Source organism: Kogia breviceps, chromosome 4, assembly GCF_026419965.1.
Source record: "Kogia breviceps isolate mKogBre1 chromosome 4, mKogBre1 haplotype 1, whole genome shotgun sequence".
NCBI classification, from domain to species: Eukaryota; Metazoa; Chordata; class Mammalia; order Artiodactyla; family Physeteridae; genus Kogia; species Kogia breviceps.
Window position 1 is genome coordinate 159,567,277 of NC_081313.1, and position 12,304 is coordinate 159,579,580.

At 39.9% G+C, this 12,304-nt stretch overlaps 1 protein-coding gene across 1 annotated transcript in view; it reads left to right on the forward strand.

The window, feature by feature from the left end:
• The window catches only part of HMMR (hyaluronan mediated motility receptor), a 30,387-nt gene extending 23,085 nt beyond the window's left edge, over window positions 1-7,302 (forward strand). The window contains exons 13-18 of the mRNA XM_067032272.1: window positions 447-593; window positions 840-992; window positions 1,079-1,178; window positions 2,684-2,860; window positions 5,505-5,667; window positions 6,223-7,302. Coding sequence (XP_066888373.1) covers window positions 447-593; window positions 840-992; window positions 1,079-1,178; window positions 2,684-2,860; window positions 5,505-5,667; window positions 6,223-6,242 — 760 coding nt within the window. The 3' untranslated portion in view covers window positions 6,243-7,302. The remainder of the gene's footprint in view (window positions 1-446; window positions 594-839; window positions 993-1,078; window positions 1,179-2,683; window positions 2,861-5,504; window positions 5,668-6,222) is intronic.
• Window positions 7,303-12,304: the final 5,002 nt, after the last annotated feature.

Genomic DNA, 12,304 nt, shown 5'->3' on the forward strand with positions numbered 1-12,304 from the left:
GACTCTTTAAATGAACAGCATATATCATATAAATTCATATAAGTACTGACTTCAAAACATTGAATTCTTACCTACACAAATGCAAAAATAGGTAAGATTTTATTTGTTTTACCTAAAAGCAGCAGTCCCCAACCTTTATGGCACCAGGGACTGGTTTCATGGAAGACAGTTTTTCCATGGGGTTGGGGCTGGGAGGGGCAGGGCTGTGGTTCAGGCAGTAATGCCAGTGATTGGGAGTGGCAGATGAAGCTTCACTCACTCGCCCGCCACTTGCCTCCTGCTGTGCAGCCCACTTCCTAACAGTCTGCAGACCGCTACCAGTCCATGGGCCAGGGGTTGGGGACCCCTGCCTAAAAGTGCATAAAATATAAGCTAATCAGCTATAGATTTGTCATGCATACAGCAGTTAGAAAAATCCTTTAACCTTTTTTTTTCTTTTTTATAAGCTATAAAGCATCAGCAGCAAGTGAGATAGAAGATCTTAAGGTGGAGAACATGTCACTTCACGAAAAAGTGGCCAAGGCTGAGAAAAGTGCAGAGGATATTCAGCATGAGATATTGGCAACTGAGAATGCAAATCAAGAATACGCAAGGTATTGGGGAAAAATAAAACCTGCTGACACCTGTGACCTGAGAACCATTAAGACAATTTAATGTTGTTGAAAGCCAGCTTCTAAGTGATGCAGGAAACTGTAGTCCCATGGCTTGCTTTGGGTGATCTTCAATTGCAAATTAAGAATTTACACAGTTAAAAAAGTACAATTCTTGATAGTTGCTTGAGTTAAATAAACTTAAATGGCTGTAAATTGTTTAGTGGACTCTTCTCTCTCAAACCTAAGGATGCTTCTAGATCTGCAGACCAAATCAGCACTTAAAGAAGCAGAAGTGAAAGAAATCACAGTTTCTTCTCTTAAAAAAATAACTGATTTGCAGAACCAACTCAAGCAACAAGGCGAGGACTTTAAGAAACAACTGGAAAAGGGAGAAGCAAGGTAATTTAGGTTTAGAACCGAAATGCCATGTGTCTCAGTTATTTTTTCTAGTATACTATGGTTTAAAATTTAATTTTCCCTTACAGAAAAGCTGGAAAAGAAAAATCAACGGCAGAATTAACTGAGGAAATGAATAAGTGGCGTCTCCTCTATGAAGAATTATATAATAAAACAAAACCTTTTCAGGTCTGTCAATGAGGACTTAACTTACTTGTATTTAAGAATTCATGGGCTTCCCTGGTGGCGCAGTGGTTGAGAGTCCGCCTGCCGATGCAAGGGACACGGGTTCGTGCCCCGCCCCGGTCTGGGAGCTGGGCCCATGAGCCATGGCTGCTGAGCCTGTGCGTCCGGAGCCTGTGCTTCGCAACGGGAGAGGCCACAACAGTGAGAGGCCTGCATACTGAAAAAAAAAAAAAAAGAATTCATGTTGTTCCCTGTTACAGTCATGACAGTGACATGGTTCTTCTGAAAGATCATTTTGCTCTGCATTTACAGTACCAATTTAACTTGTTATTTTTAAAAGCCTATAAATTTTACTGCATTATTATGCATACTTTTTTTTTTTTTTTTGGCTGCCTTGGGTCTTCATTGCTGTGTGTGGGCTTTCTCTAGTTGTGATGAGCGGGGGCTGCTCTTTGCAGTATGCATGCTTCTCATTGTGGTGGCTTCTCTTGTTGCAGACCACAGGCTCTAGGTGAGTGGGCTTCAGTAGTTGCAGCATGCAAGCTCAGTAGTTGTGGCATGCAGGCCTTAGAGCGCGCAGACTAAAGTAGTTGCAGCATGTGGGCTCAGTAGTTGTGGCTCACGGGCTTAGTTGCTCCGCGGCATGTGGGATCTTCCTGGACCAGGGCTCGAACCCGTGTCCCCTGCATTGGCAGGCGGATTCTTCACCACTGCGCCACCAGGGAAGTCCCTGTGCATACATTTTTTAATGTAACCTTTATAGGCTTAAAAATTACCTTTAGGGACTTCCCTGGTGGCGCAGTGGTGAAGAATCCGCCTGCCAATGCAGGGGACACGGGTTCGAGCCCTGGTCCGGGAAGATCCCACATGCCGCGGAGCAACTAAGCCCGTGAGCCACAACTACTGAGGCTACGCGCCTAGAGCCTGTGCTCCTCAACAAGAGAAACCACCGCAACGAAGAGTAGCCCCTGCTCACCGCAACTAGAGAAAGCCCGCGTGTAGCAAAAGAGACCCAAGGCAGCCAAAACTAAAAATAAAAAATTACCTTTTAATAAGCTTCTTAAAGTTAATAGCTTAGAAGGCTCTCCTGATGTGAAGTTTTGATAATTAAGCTATGTAAATTTGTGACAGTTACTTAGTTATGATTTTTCTCAGTGTTTCTCTAATATGCTGATCGTAAAAGGATAAATGCTTATCTTGGTAGTTAAATAGAGTCAGAAGACAGTATTAGTTTTAATGGAGTGATGTGGCTGATACAGATTAGGCTGGCTAGCAGGGCTTCTTTCCTCATTTCTTTTCCTCTGTTTTAATAATGATCTTTGAAATGAAAAATAACTTTTTAAAAAAAGAGTCAATTTATGGAGAACCCTAAGAGTAAGTCAGCATAATCTTTTTTTTGTCTTTTGCCTTTTTATTTTCTTTCACTTTAGTTGTACTTATAGTTTATATGAGTCAAGTAATATTTAACAGTTTTGAATCTTAACTTTATAAAAAAATATTTTTTTCAGCTACAACTGGATGCATTTGAAGCAGAGAAACAGGCTTTGTTGAATGAACATGGTGCAGCTCAGGAACAGCTAAATAAACTAAGAGATTCGTATGCTAAATTATTGGGTCATCAGAATCTAAAGCAAAAAATCAAGCATGTTGTGAAATTAAAAGATGAAAATAGCCAACTCAAATCGGTCTGTAAAATCACATTTAGTTCTGTTGATATTGATATTGGGGTGGGGTGGCTTTTATTTTATTAGGGTAGTGCTGACCTCAAAATGAGCTGGGAAGTGTTTCATCCTTTCCATTTTTTTGGTATAGTTTGTGAATAACTGGTATTAATTCTTTATTGAATGTGTAGTAGAATTCAGTGGTAAAGTCATCTGGACCTGGGCTTTTCTTTGTGGGTGGTTTTTGATTGCTAGTTTAATCTATTTGCTTATTATAGGTCTATCAGATTGACTATTTCTTTTTGAGACAGTTTCAGGAGTTTGTGGGTTTTTTGGAATTTGTTCATTTCATTTTAGTTATTTGATTTGTTGGTATACGATTGTTCATATTCCCTTACAATCCTTTTTATTTTAGTAATATCAGCAGTAATGTCCCCTCTTTCATTTCTGATTCTAGTAATTTGAGTATACTCCCTTTTTTTAGTTCCTTTACTTCTGCGAACATGTTTATAATGGCTTTAAAATCTTTTTTGGATAAATTCAATATCTAATTACTCTCTTGGACAGTTTTGGTTGCCTGCTTTTTCCCAGTATACAGGTCATGCTTTCCTGTTTGCATACTTTGTAATTTTTTTGTTGGAAAATGGATATTTTAGATAATATGTGGTAGCACCTCTGGGTACTGCTATCCCTTTCCAGGTATGTTGTTATTTCTTGTTTAGTGAAGTCTATTCATCCTCCCCACCCCAAGTAGTTTGTGCCTCTGATGTTGCTACTGAGGAAGCTTCAGCTTGAGGTGTGCCCACAGTCACCCTGAGATGACTTTGGTTTTGGTAAGGCTGTCTTCCTCTCTCCCCAAACACTGGTAGCTGCTGGCTTATCCCTCTGTTATTTTCAACAATGCCCTGGGGTATAATAAGTTGCTCTACAGACTAATCCAATGTAATTCGGGCTCCTTTGTTGGAATTGTGTCTTAGGTCAGTACTCCAGGAGGGCCTCCTCCCTCTCGTCTCATTCAGCAGTTCTCCTCTACAAAGCAGACAGCCTACAGTTTAGCCTACATTTTTGTTTTGTTTTGTTTTGTTTTGTTTTTGTGGTTCGCGGGCCTCTCACCGTGTGGCCTCTCCCGTTGCGGAGCACAGGCTCCGGACGCGCAGGCCCAGCGGCCATGACCCACGGGCCCAGTCGCTCCGCGGCATGTGGGATCTCCCCGGACCGGGACATGAACCCGTGTCCCCTGCATCGGCAGGCGGACTCTCAACCACTGCGCCACCAGGGAAGCCCTAGCCTACATTTTGAATCACTTTCCAATTCCATTGCACCACAAGCTCTACTATTCTTTTTTTTTTTTTGGCTGCATTGGGTCTTCATCGCTGCACACGGGCTTTCTCTAGTTGCGGCAAGCAGGGGCTACTCTTCGTTGCAGTTCATGGGCTTCTTATTGTAGTGACTTCTCTTGTTGCAGAGCACAGGCTCTAGACACATGGGCTTCAGTAGTTGTGGCACATGGGCTTCAGTAGTTGTGGCTCACGGGATTAGTTGCTCTGCGGCACGTAGGATCTTTCCAGACCAGGGCTCAAACCCATGTCGCTGCATTGGCAGGTGGATTCTCAACCACTGCGCCACCAGGGAAGTCCCTCTACTGTTCTTGAGAGCACCCTTCAGCTTGAACTTCTCTAAGCTCTGTTGCAAGTGAAGTCAGTTCCTTTGGGAATAAATTAGGAGCTCTGTGTTTTATAGCCTGCTTCTCCTACCAGGCAAAATTTATGAGACCAGGCCTCAGAGCTGGATTTGCAGATGATGTCAAGCCTTTCTCTGAATGACACCTCTGTCCCAGTAGCTAGATGTTTAGTAGACTTGGGGGAGAGAGAGATGGGGAGCACCCTGAGGTTCTCTCACCTTACCTCTCTTGGTTTGAAACCATTGTCTCATGAGCCAGGGAAAGGGTGATCAGGGTCTCAGTATTTTCAGCACTCTGCACCTGAGATAAGGCCTCCGTTCCTTGGAAGAAAAGACCCCCCACCTCTCAACAACATTTGCTGTGGTTCAGAGCAACAGGTAGCTGGGGGGCAAGATGAGAGATGCTGATGTCCTGCTCCTCCTGGCAGGAAAAGCCTCTGACTGGGAGCTGGGGAAAGAGGTAGCCCTGTGCACTGCAAGGGTCTGATGTAAAGTCTTTGCTAAGCAGGGATTGGAGAGAAAGGGAACAGGACTGGTTCAAACACAATAGACCGCTGCCTTTTTTAATCACCTTTTTGTGGATCTGCTTGAATAAATATTTGTTCACTTGCTGTTCTACCTTAAGACCTTTTTCAGAGGCTTTAAGTGGTTGCCTTTTTATAATCTTTTATATCACTAGGGAACAGGTCAGCAGAGCTTCTCATGCTGTCATGCTTGTAGTGGATCTCAGCATTTAATTTGGTGTTGAACTTTTATCAGAAACAGCTTTGTACCTGTAGCGGGACAAGAAGATTTAAATGACTTGTCTTCTTTGTCACAGCTGTTCAAAGTCATTTTGTAATTTATAGTCTGAAAGCCTATATCTAGTAGGCTTTTGCCATTAAGGTTCGAAAAATGAACAACTTTGGGATTGTCAGTAGCATTAGTAATGCATTTCACCAACATGATCTTCAATAATTATTTATTGACTGTATTTTTTCTTATCTAGGAGGTGTCAAAACTCCGCGCTCAACTTGCTAAAAGAAAACAAGGTCAAACAAAACTTCAGGAGGAATTGAATAAAGTTCTGGGTATCAAACGCTTTGATCCTTCAAAGGCTTTTCTTCATGAAAGTAAAGAAAATTTTGTTCTCAAAACACCGCTAAAAGAAGGTAAGAATTGAATAAATGTCCGTAAGTCTCATCTTCCTTTGGATTTCCTTTCACAGCATTGAGCAAGTTATCCATTTCTGTGAAAATTTGTTAACAGTTTCTGATATAAAAGAAATTCTTACTGAGATTTTTTGTATAAAATGCCTTTTCTTTCTTGCTTCCATACTCTCTATTCTCCATTTGTTCAGATCCCATCTGTCCTTCAAGCCCAGCTCAAGTTATATCTTCCTTGAAACCTTGTCTGACTTTTTTGCTCCTACCCACCCCCTACCAGAGTTAATCATACCCTTGGCATTTTTAACCTAAATGTCCAGTTTGTAATTTTGAAGAAGTAGATTTTCCCTCTTTCTTGACTACAAATTTCTGTATCTTTGACAATAAACTGAAATTGGCTGAAATAGTGAATGAAGAAATATAAATAAAGTTATGCTAAAGAATGCACGCATTGCTTCATCTGCCTTAGAGAAGATAGAAGGTGCCTGTTTTTAGTTCATAATGACTGATGAATTCATTTTAATTTAGAAAAGTAACACTGCTGTTTAATACTCTTTTCAGGCAATACAAACTGCTCCTGAGCTCTTAATGGAGTTTCAAGAATCATGCAAGTAAACATCTGAAAAAACCTGTTGAAGATTATTTCATTCTTATTATTTTTATTGTTATTGTTGCTACTTTTGTTGTTATTATTGTTTGTAATGAATATTTTTAAATCTCGTATTTAATATTAACTTCCTGTCCTTACATATGTGAAAGCAAGTTCACAATTTTTACATTTACTAAATGTCTCTGACATTTTAGTTTCTATTGTCAGTACTTCCTCCTTGATGTTCACCCCATTCTAAACCTTCTGACAGGCGTTCCAGCTTTGCAACTCATCCCATCAAGTCAGTATTCTTTTAAAAATGTTGATTCTCTTACTATTATTTCCATATTCTGAAATCTTAGGTGGTTTCAAGACTCTAATCCCCAGGTTTTTTAGTTTGATATTGGAGGCCTTTTCTAATCTGAACCTTAAGGGCTAAAATACCTTGGCTTGGTCCTGCCTCTATTTTGATTATCCTAATAGTGTTCATTCTGTCCTACCCATCATCCATTTATCCAGTTCAAGTAAGAAATAAAGGTATGCTTAATTCTGTAGCAACCTCTTTATCTCCTACCAAAGTCACTGAGTTGGTTAATAATTTATGGATTCCTAGACCCCATCCCAGTCCTCCAAAATTAAAATCTGGGATTTGGTCTGAAAATCTGCATTTTTTTTTTTTTCTTTTTTTTTTTTTGCGGTATGCGGGCCTCTCACTGTTGTGGCCTCTCCTGTTGCGGAGCACAGGCTCCGGATGCGCAGGCCTAGCGGCCATGGCTCACGGGCTTAGTCGCTCCGCGGCATGTGGGATCTTCCCGGACCAGGGCACGAACCCGTGTCTCCTGCATCGGCAGGCGGATTCTCAACCACTGCGCCACCAGGGAAGCCCTGAAAATCTGCATTTTTAACAAACTGCAGTTAATTCTTAGAAACTCTGCTCATAACCTCTTTAGAGAATTTGTCTTATGCTGCTTGGCATCTGCCTGATTCCTGGGTGTTTGGTTTATATTTATGTAATATGAAATAAAATCACACATTAAGTCATTGACCCAATTATACAACTTGTATTAATATGAAGTTACATTAATCCTTCTATTTAAGGTGTGTTTATTGTCTCTGCCCTCCCCTCCCCAACTTGTCACCAGAATCACTACGGGTAATATATTACTTAGAAAGTGGTCATTCTCCATCTAAAATATCTGATTAACACAGTTGGTATGATATTATAGTCCATCTTTTTTGTAATGTTTCCCCATTGATGGACCAACAGAGACTATTACAATAAGAATAACTTTTCATAATAAATTTTTTTTTTTTTTTTTTTTTTTTTCCGGTATGCGGGCCTCTCACTGTTGTGGCCTCTCCCGTTGCGGAGCACAGGCTCCGGACGCACAGGCCTAGCGGCCATGGCTCACGGGCTTAGTTGCTCCGCGGCATGTGGGATCTTCCCGGACCAGGGCACAAACCCGTGTTTCCTGCATCGGCAGGCGGATTCTCAACCACTGCGCCACCAGGGAAGCCCCATAATAAATTATTTTATTAGATATTAATACATAATTAAGTTCAGAGGAAATGTAGAAATTAGAAAAATTGTCTGATAAAATGAAATAGTTCAAGACTTCTGCTTTTAGCCAAGATGGAGTAACAGCAATCAGATTTATTGCTCCTCCTCCTACCCTCCACACACACACACACACACACACACACACACACACACACACACACACACACACCTAAAACTATCCAAAATGACAAAATATACAAAAGAATGATTTTCAAGATGCTAGACATGAGATGAAAAACACAACAATCCCTTAGAGTTTAGGAAATTCAAGGTGAACCCTACAGTTGCTCACTGTTTACAGCCTTGAGAGAGTTTCCAAACTATGATGCAGAGAAGGGGAACCCAGGTAGAGCGCACCAAACCAGCTGAGTTGAAAAGACAGAACTGAGACCTGGCGAGATGAAAGAGGCTAGAGATTGAAGGACAGAGTACTAGAAAGGAGAAAATTGCAGGGAGAGAGAATTCTGGAGATACACAAAGGGTCCCTCAAGTAATCACCTGAGTACTGACTAGTCGTATATATAAGGAAACTACCTGAAGCCCAGGGAAGAGCCACCCTCCAAAATTAAAAGTAACAGTGCTCAAAGTTCACACAGGCTAGAAAATATTGCCTGTTCCCACAAGCCAAACTGGAAAGCCTCATCATTGATAGGGCATTGAGTAGGGTATACAGAAGTATTCAGTACTGGGGAATAATTAGTACTAAAATGAGCACTGCTCTAGTCCCACCTAACAAATCTTAAAAGGAAGACCCAAAAGGATCAGACTCTTTCTAAGAAACTTAATTATTACATCCCAGAACAAAGCTCAAGAAAATGTATAGGCTTATAAAAATATCAAGCACCCAAAAAAGTAAATTTTAAACTAACATCTAATGAAAACAAGATTCTAAAAATGAACAGAACACCAAGGTGCTCTGGGACAACTTCAAGCAGCCTAATATATATGTAATCGGAGTTCCCAGAAGATAGAAGGAGGGGACAGAAAAATCATTTGAAGAAATACTGGTGGAAACATTTCCAAATATGATGAAAACTAGAACTCTAGGAACAGTAAATATGAAACGTCACAAATTGCTGAAAAGCAATGATAAAGAAAAACTGTCAACCTAAAACTATCTCAGCAAAAATTGTTCTCAGAAGCAAAGATGGAAACTTACTTTCAGACAAAAAACTTTTCTTATTAGTGTCTTTAAAATATAATTGACTGTTTCAACAAAAAGAATAGCAATGTGGTCTGTAGTTTATACATACTTAAAATTAGAGTATGACAGCAATATCTCAAAGCCCAGGAGGGGAGAAATGCAAGTATATGATTGTAAGTTCCTTATACTATATGTAAAGTGGTATAATGTTACTTGAAGACAGACTGATAAATTAACACTGTGTACTGTAAACCCTAACACAATCACTAAAATAAAACACTTGCAGCCAATAAACCAACAAAGAAGATAAAATGGAATCATAAAAAAATAATTAATTCAAAAAAAGGCAGAAAAAGAGGAAAAGGAAAACAGAACAGAGGGGTCAAATAGAAATCAAATAGCAGTATGATGAATTTAAACTTAACCATATCAATAGTCACATTAAATGCAAATGGTCTGTATACCTCAATTAAAATGCAGAAATGGTCAAATTAGATGAAAAAGCAAGACTTGACTGTATGCTGCCAACAAAAATACACTTCAAATATAATGACAAAAACAGGTGAAAAGTACAAGGGTGTTAAAAGATACACCATGCTGAAGGTATAGGAAGACCTGGTCCCTCCTTCCTCCCACAAACACACTGATTTAACAGCAATACAGAGACAAATTCCCTTTGGAAATGGGGAAAGAATAGTCTCTCCAGCAAATAGTGTTGAGAAAATTGGATATCCAAATGCGAAAGAAGGAAATTGGAACCTTATCTTACACTACACAAAAGTCAACTCAAAAAGGATTAAAGGCTTAAACGTTAAGACCTTAAACTCAAACTACTGTAACAAAACATGGAAAAGACTTAATGACATTGGTCTTGGCAACAATTTCTTGGTTATGTTACCAAAAGGTCAGTCAAGCAAAGCAAAAATGGACAAGTGGGACTAGATGCAACTAAAAACTTTCTGCATGACAAAAGAAGCAAAGTAAGTGTTGGCAAGGATGTAGAAAAATTAGAACTCTTATACACTGTTGGTAGAAATTTAATATGGTGTGACACTATGGGAAATAGGATGTAGCTTCCTCAAAAAATTAAAAATAGAACTACCATATGATCCAGCAATCCCACTTATGGGTATTTATCCTAAATAATTGAAATCGGGATCTCAAAGAGATATTTACACTTCCACGTTAATTGCATTGTTATTCACAATAGCCAATATGTGGGAATGGATGAGGAAAATGTGATACATACCTGCAATGGAATATTATTCATCCTTTTAAAAGAAGGAAATCCTGCCATATGCAAGAAATGGATGAATCTTGAGGACATTATGCCAAGTAAACTAAATTAATCACCAAAGGACAAAAACTGCATGATTCCACTTATATGAGGTATCTAAAATAGAATCACAGAAGCAGAGAGTACAATGGTGGTTGCCAGGGCCTGGGTGGTGGGGGAAATGGGGAGTTGCTAATCAACAGGCATAAAATCTTAGTTATTCAAGGTAAGTTCTAGAGATCTGCCCTACAACATCATGCCTATAATTAAAATACTGTATTTTACACTTAAAATTTTCTTAAGAGGGTAGATCTGTTAAATATTCTTACCCCAAAAACAATGTTAGGCCATGGTAATGTTAACCAATTGAAAACGAAAACTAGGGGCTTCCCTGGTGGCGCAGTGGTTGAGAATCCGCCTGCCGATGCAGGGGTCACGGGTTCGTGCCCTGGTCCGGGAAGATCCCACATGCCGCGGAGCAACTAAGCCCGTGAGCCATGGCCGCTGAGCCTGCGCGTCCGGAGCCTGTGCTCCGCAACGGGAGAGGCCACAGCAGTGAGAGGCCCGCATACAGAAAAAAAAAAAAAAAAAAAAAAAAAAAAAAAAAAAAAAGAAAACGAAAACTAGAGTAGCTGTATTAATATCAGACAAAATAGATTTCAGAGCAAAGAATATTACCAGGAATATAAAGAAGTTCATCTCATAATGATAAATGAGTCAGTTCATCAGGAAGCCAACATCTAAACATTTATGTACCCAGTGATAGTCTCAAAATACATGAATCAAAAATTGATAGATTGGGGCTTCCCTGGTGGCACAGTGGTTAAGAATCTGCCTGCCAATGCAGGGGACACGGGTTTGAGCCCTGGTCCGTGAAGATCCCACATGCCGCGGAACAACTAAGCCTGTGTGCCACAACTACTGAGCCCGCGCGCCTAGAGCCCATGCTCTGCAACAAGAGAAGCCACCGCAATGAGCTGCCCGTGCACCACAGGGAAGAGCAGCCCCCGCTCACCGCAACTAGAGAAAGCCCTCACGCGGCAACAAAGACCCAACTCAGACAAAAATAAATAATTTTTTTTTTTTTTTTGGTATGCGGGCCTCTCACTGTTGTGGCCTCTCCCATTCACAGGCTCCAGACGCGCCGGCTCAGCGGCCATGGCTCACCGGCCCAGCCGCTCCGCGGCATGTGGGATCTTCCCGGACCGGGGCACGAACCCGCGTCCCCTGCATCGGCAGGCGGGCTTTCAACCACTGCGCCACCAGGGAAGCCCTAAATAATTTTTTTTAATTGATAGATTTACAAGGAGAAATAGAAAAATCTGTAATTATAGTCAGAGATATCAATAGCCTCCCTCATTACATTGTAGAACAAATAAATAGAAAATGAGAAAGAACATAGAAGATTTAAAAAATACTCTGAACCAACTTGATCAAATTGACATTTATAGACATCACCTAACACCAGCAGAATACTTTTTAAGTGAGCACACAAAATTTACCAAGATTGGTTATACACTGGGCCATGAAAACAGTCTCAATAAATTTATATTGATTCCAGTCAAACCAAGTATGTTCTCTGTCCACAATAGAACTGAATTAGAAATCAATAACAAAAATCTCTGGAAAACCCATAAATGGTTGGAAATCATTATCACACTTTTAAGTGAGCCACTGGTCAAAGAATAAATCAAAAGAGAAATTATAAACTATTTTGAACAGAATGAAAGTGAAGAAACAACATATCAAAACATGTGGAATGCTGCTAAAGCAGATTTAGCACAAAATTACTTCACTGATGGCCTATATTTCAAAAAAAGAAAGGTTTCAAATCAATGACCTCAGCTTTTACCTTAGAAATAAGAAAGAAAAGAGCAATTTAAATCCAAAGTAAGTAGAGGAAAAGGAATAATAAAGGTCAGAGCAGAAATCAGTGAACTAGAAAACAGAAAAACAATAGAGAAAAATCAATGAAAATAATTCATTGAGAAAAGTCAATAAAATTGATAAACCTCTAGCTAGACTGATAGAGAATATAAAAATACATAAACTAGCAATATCAGGAATAAGAAA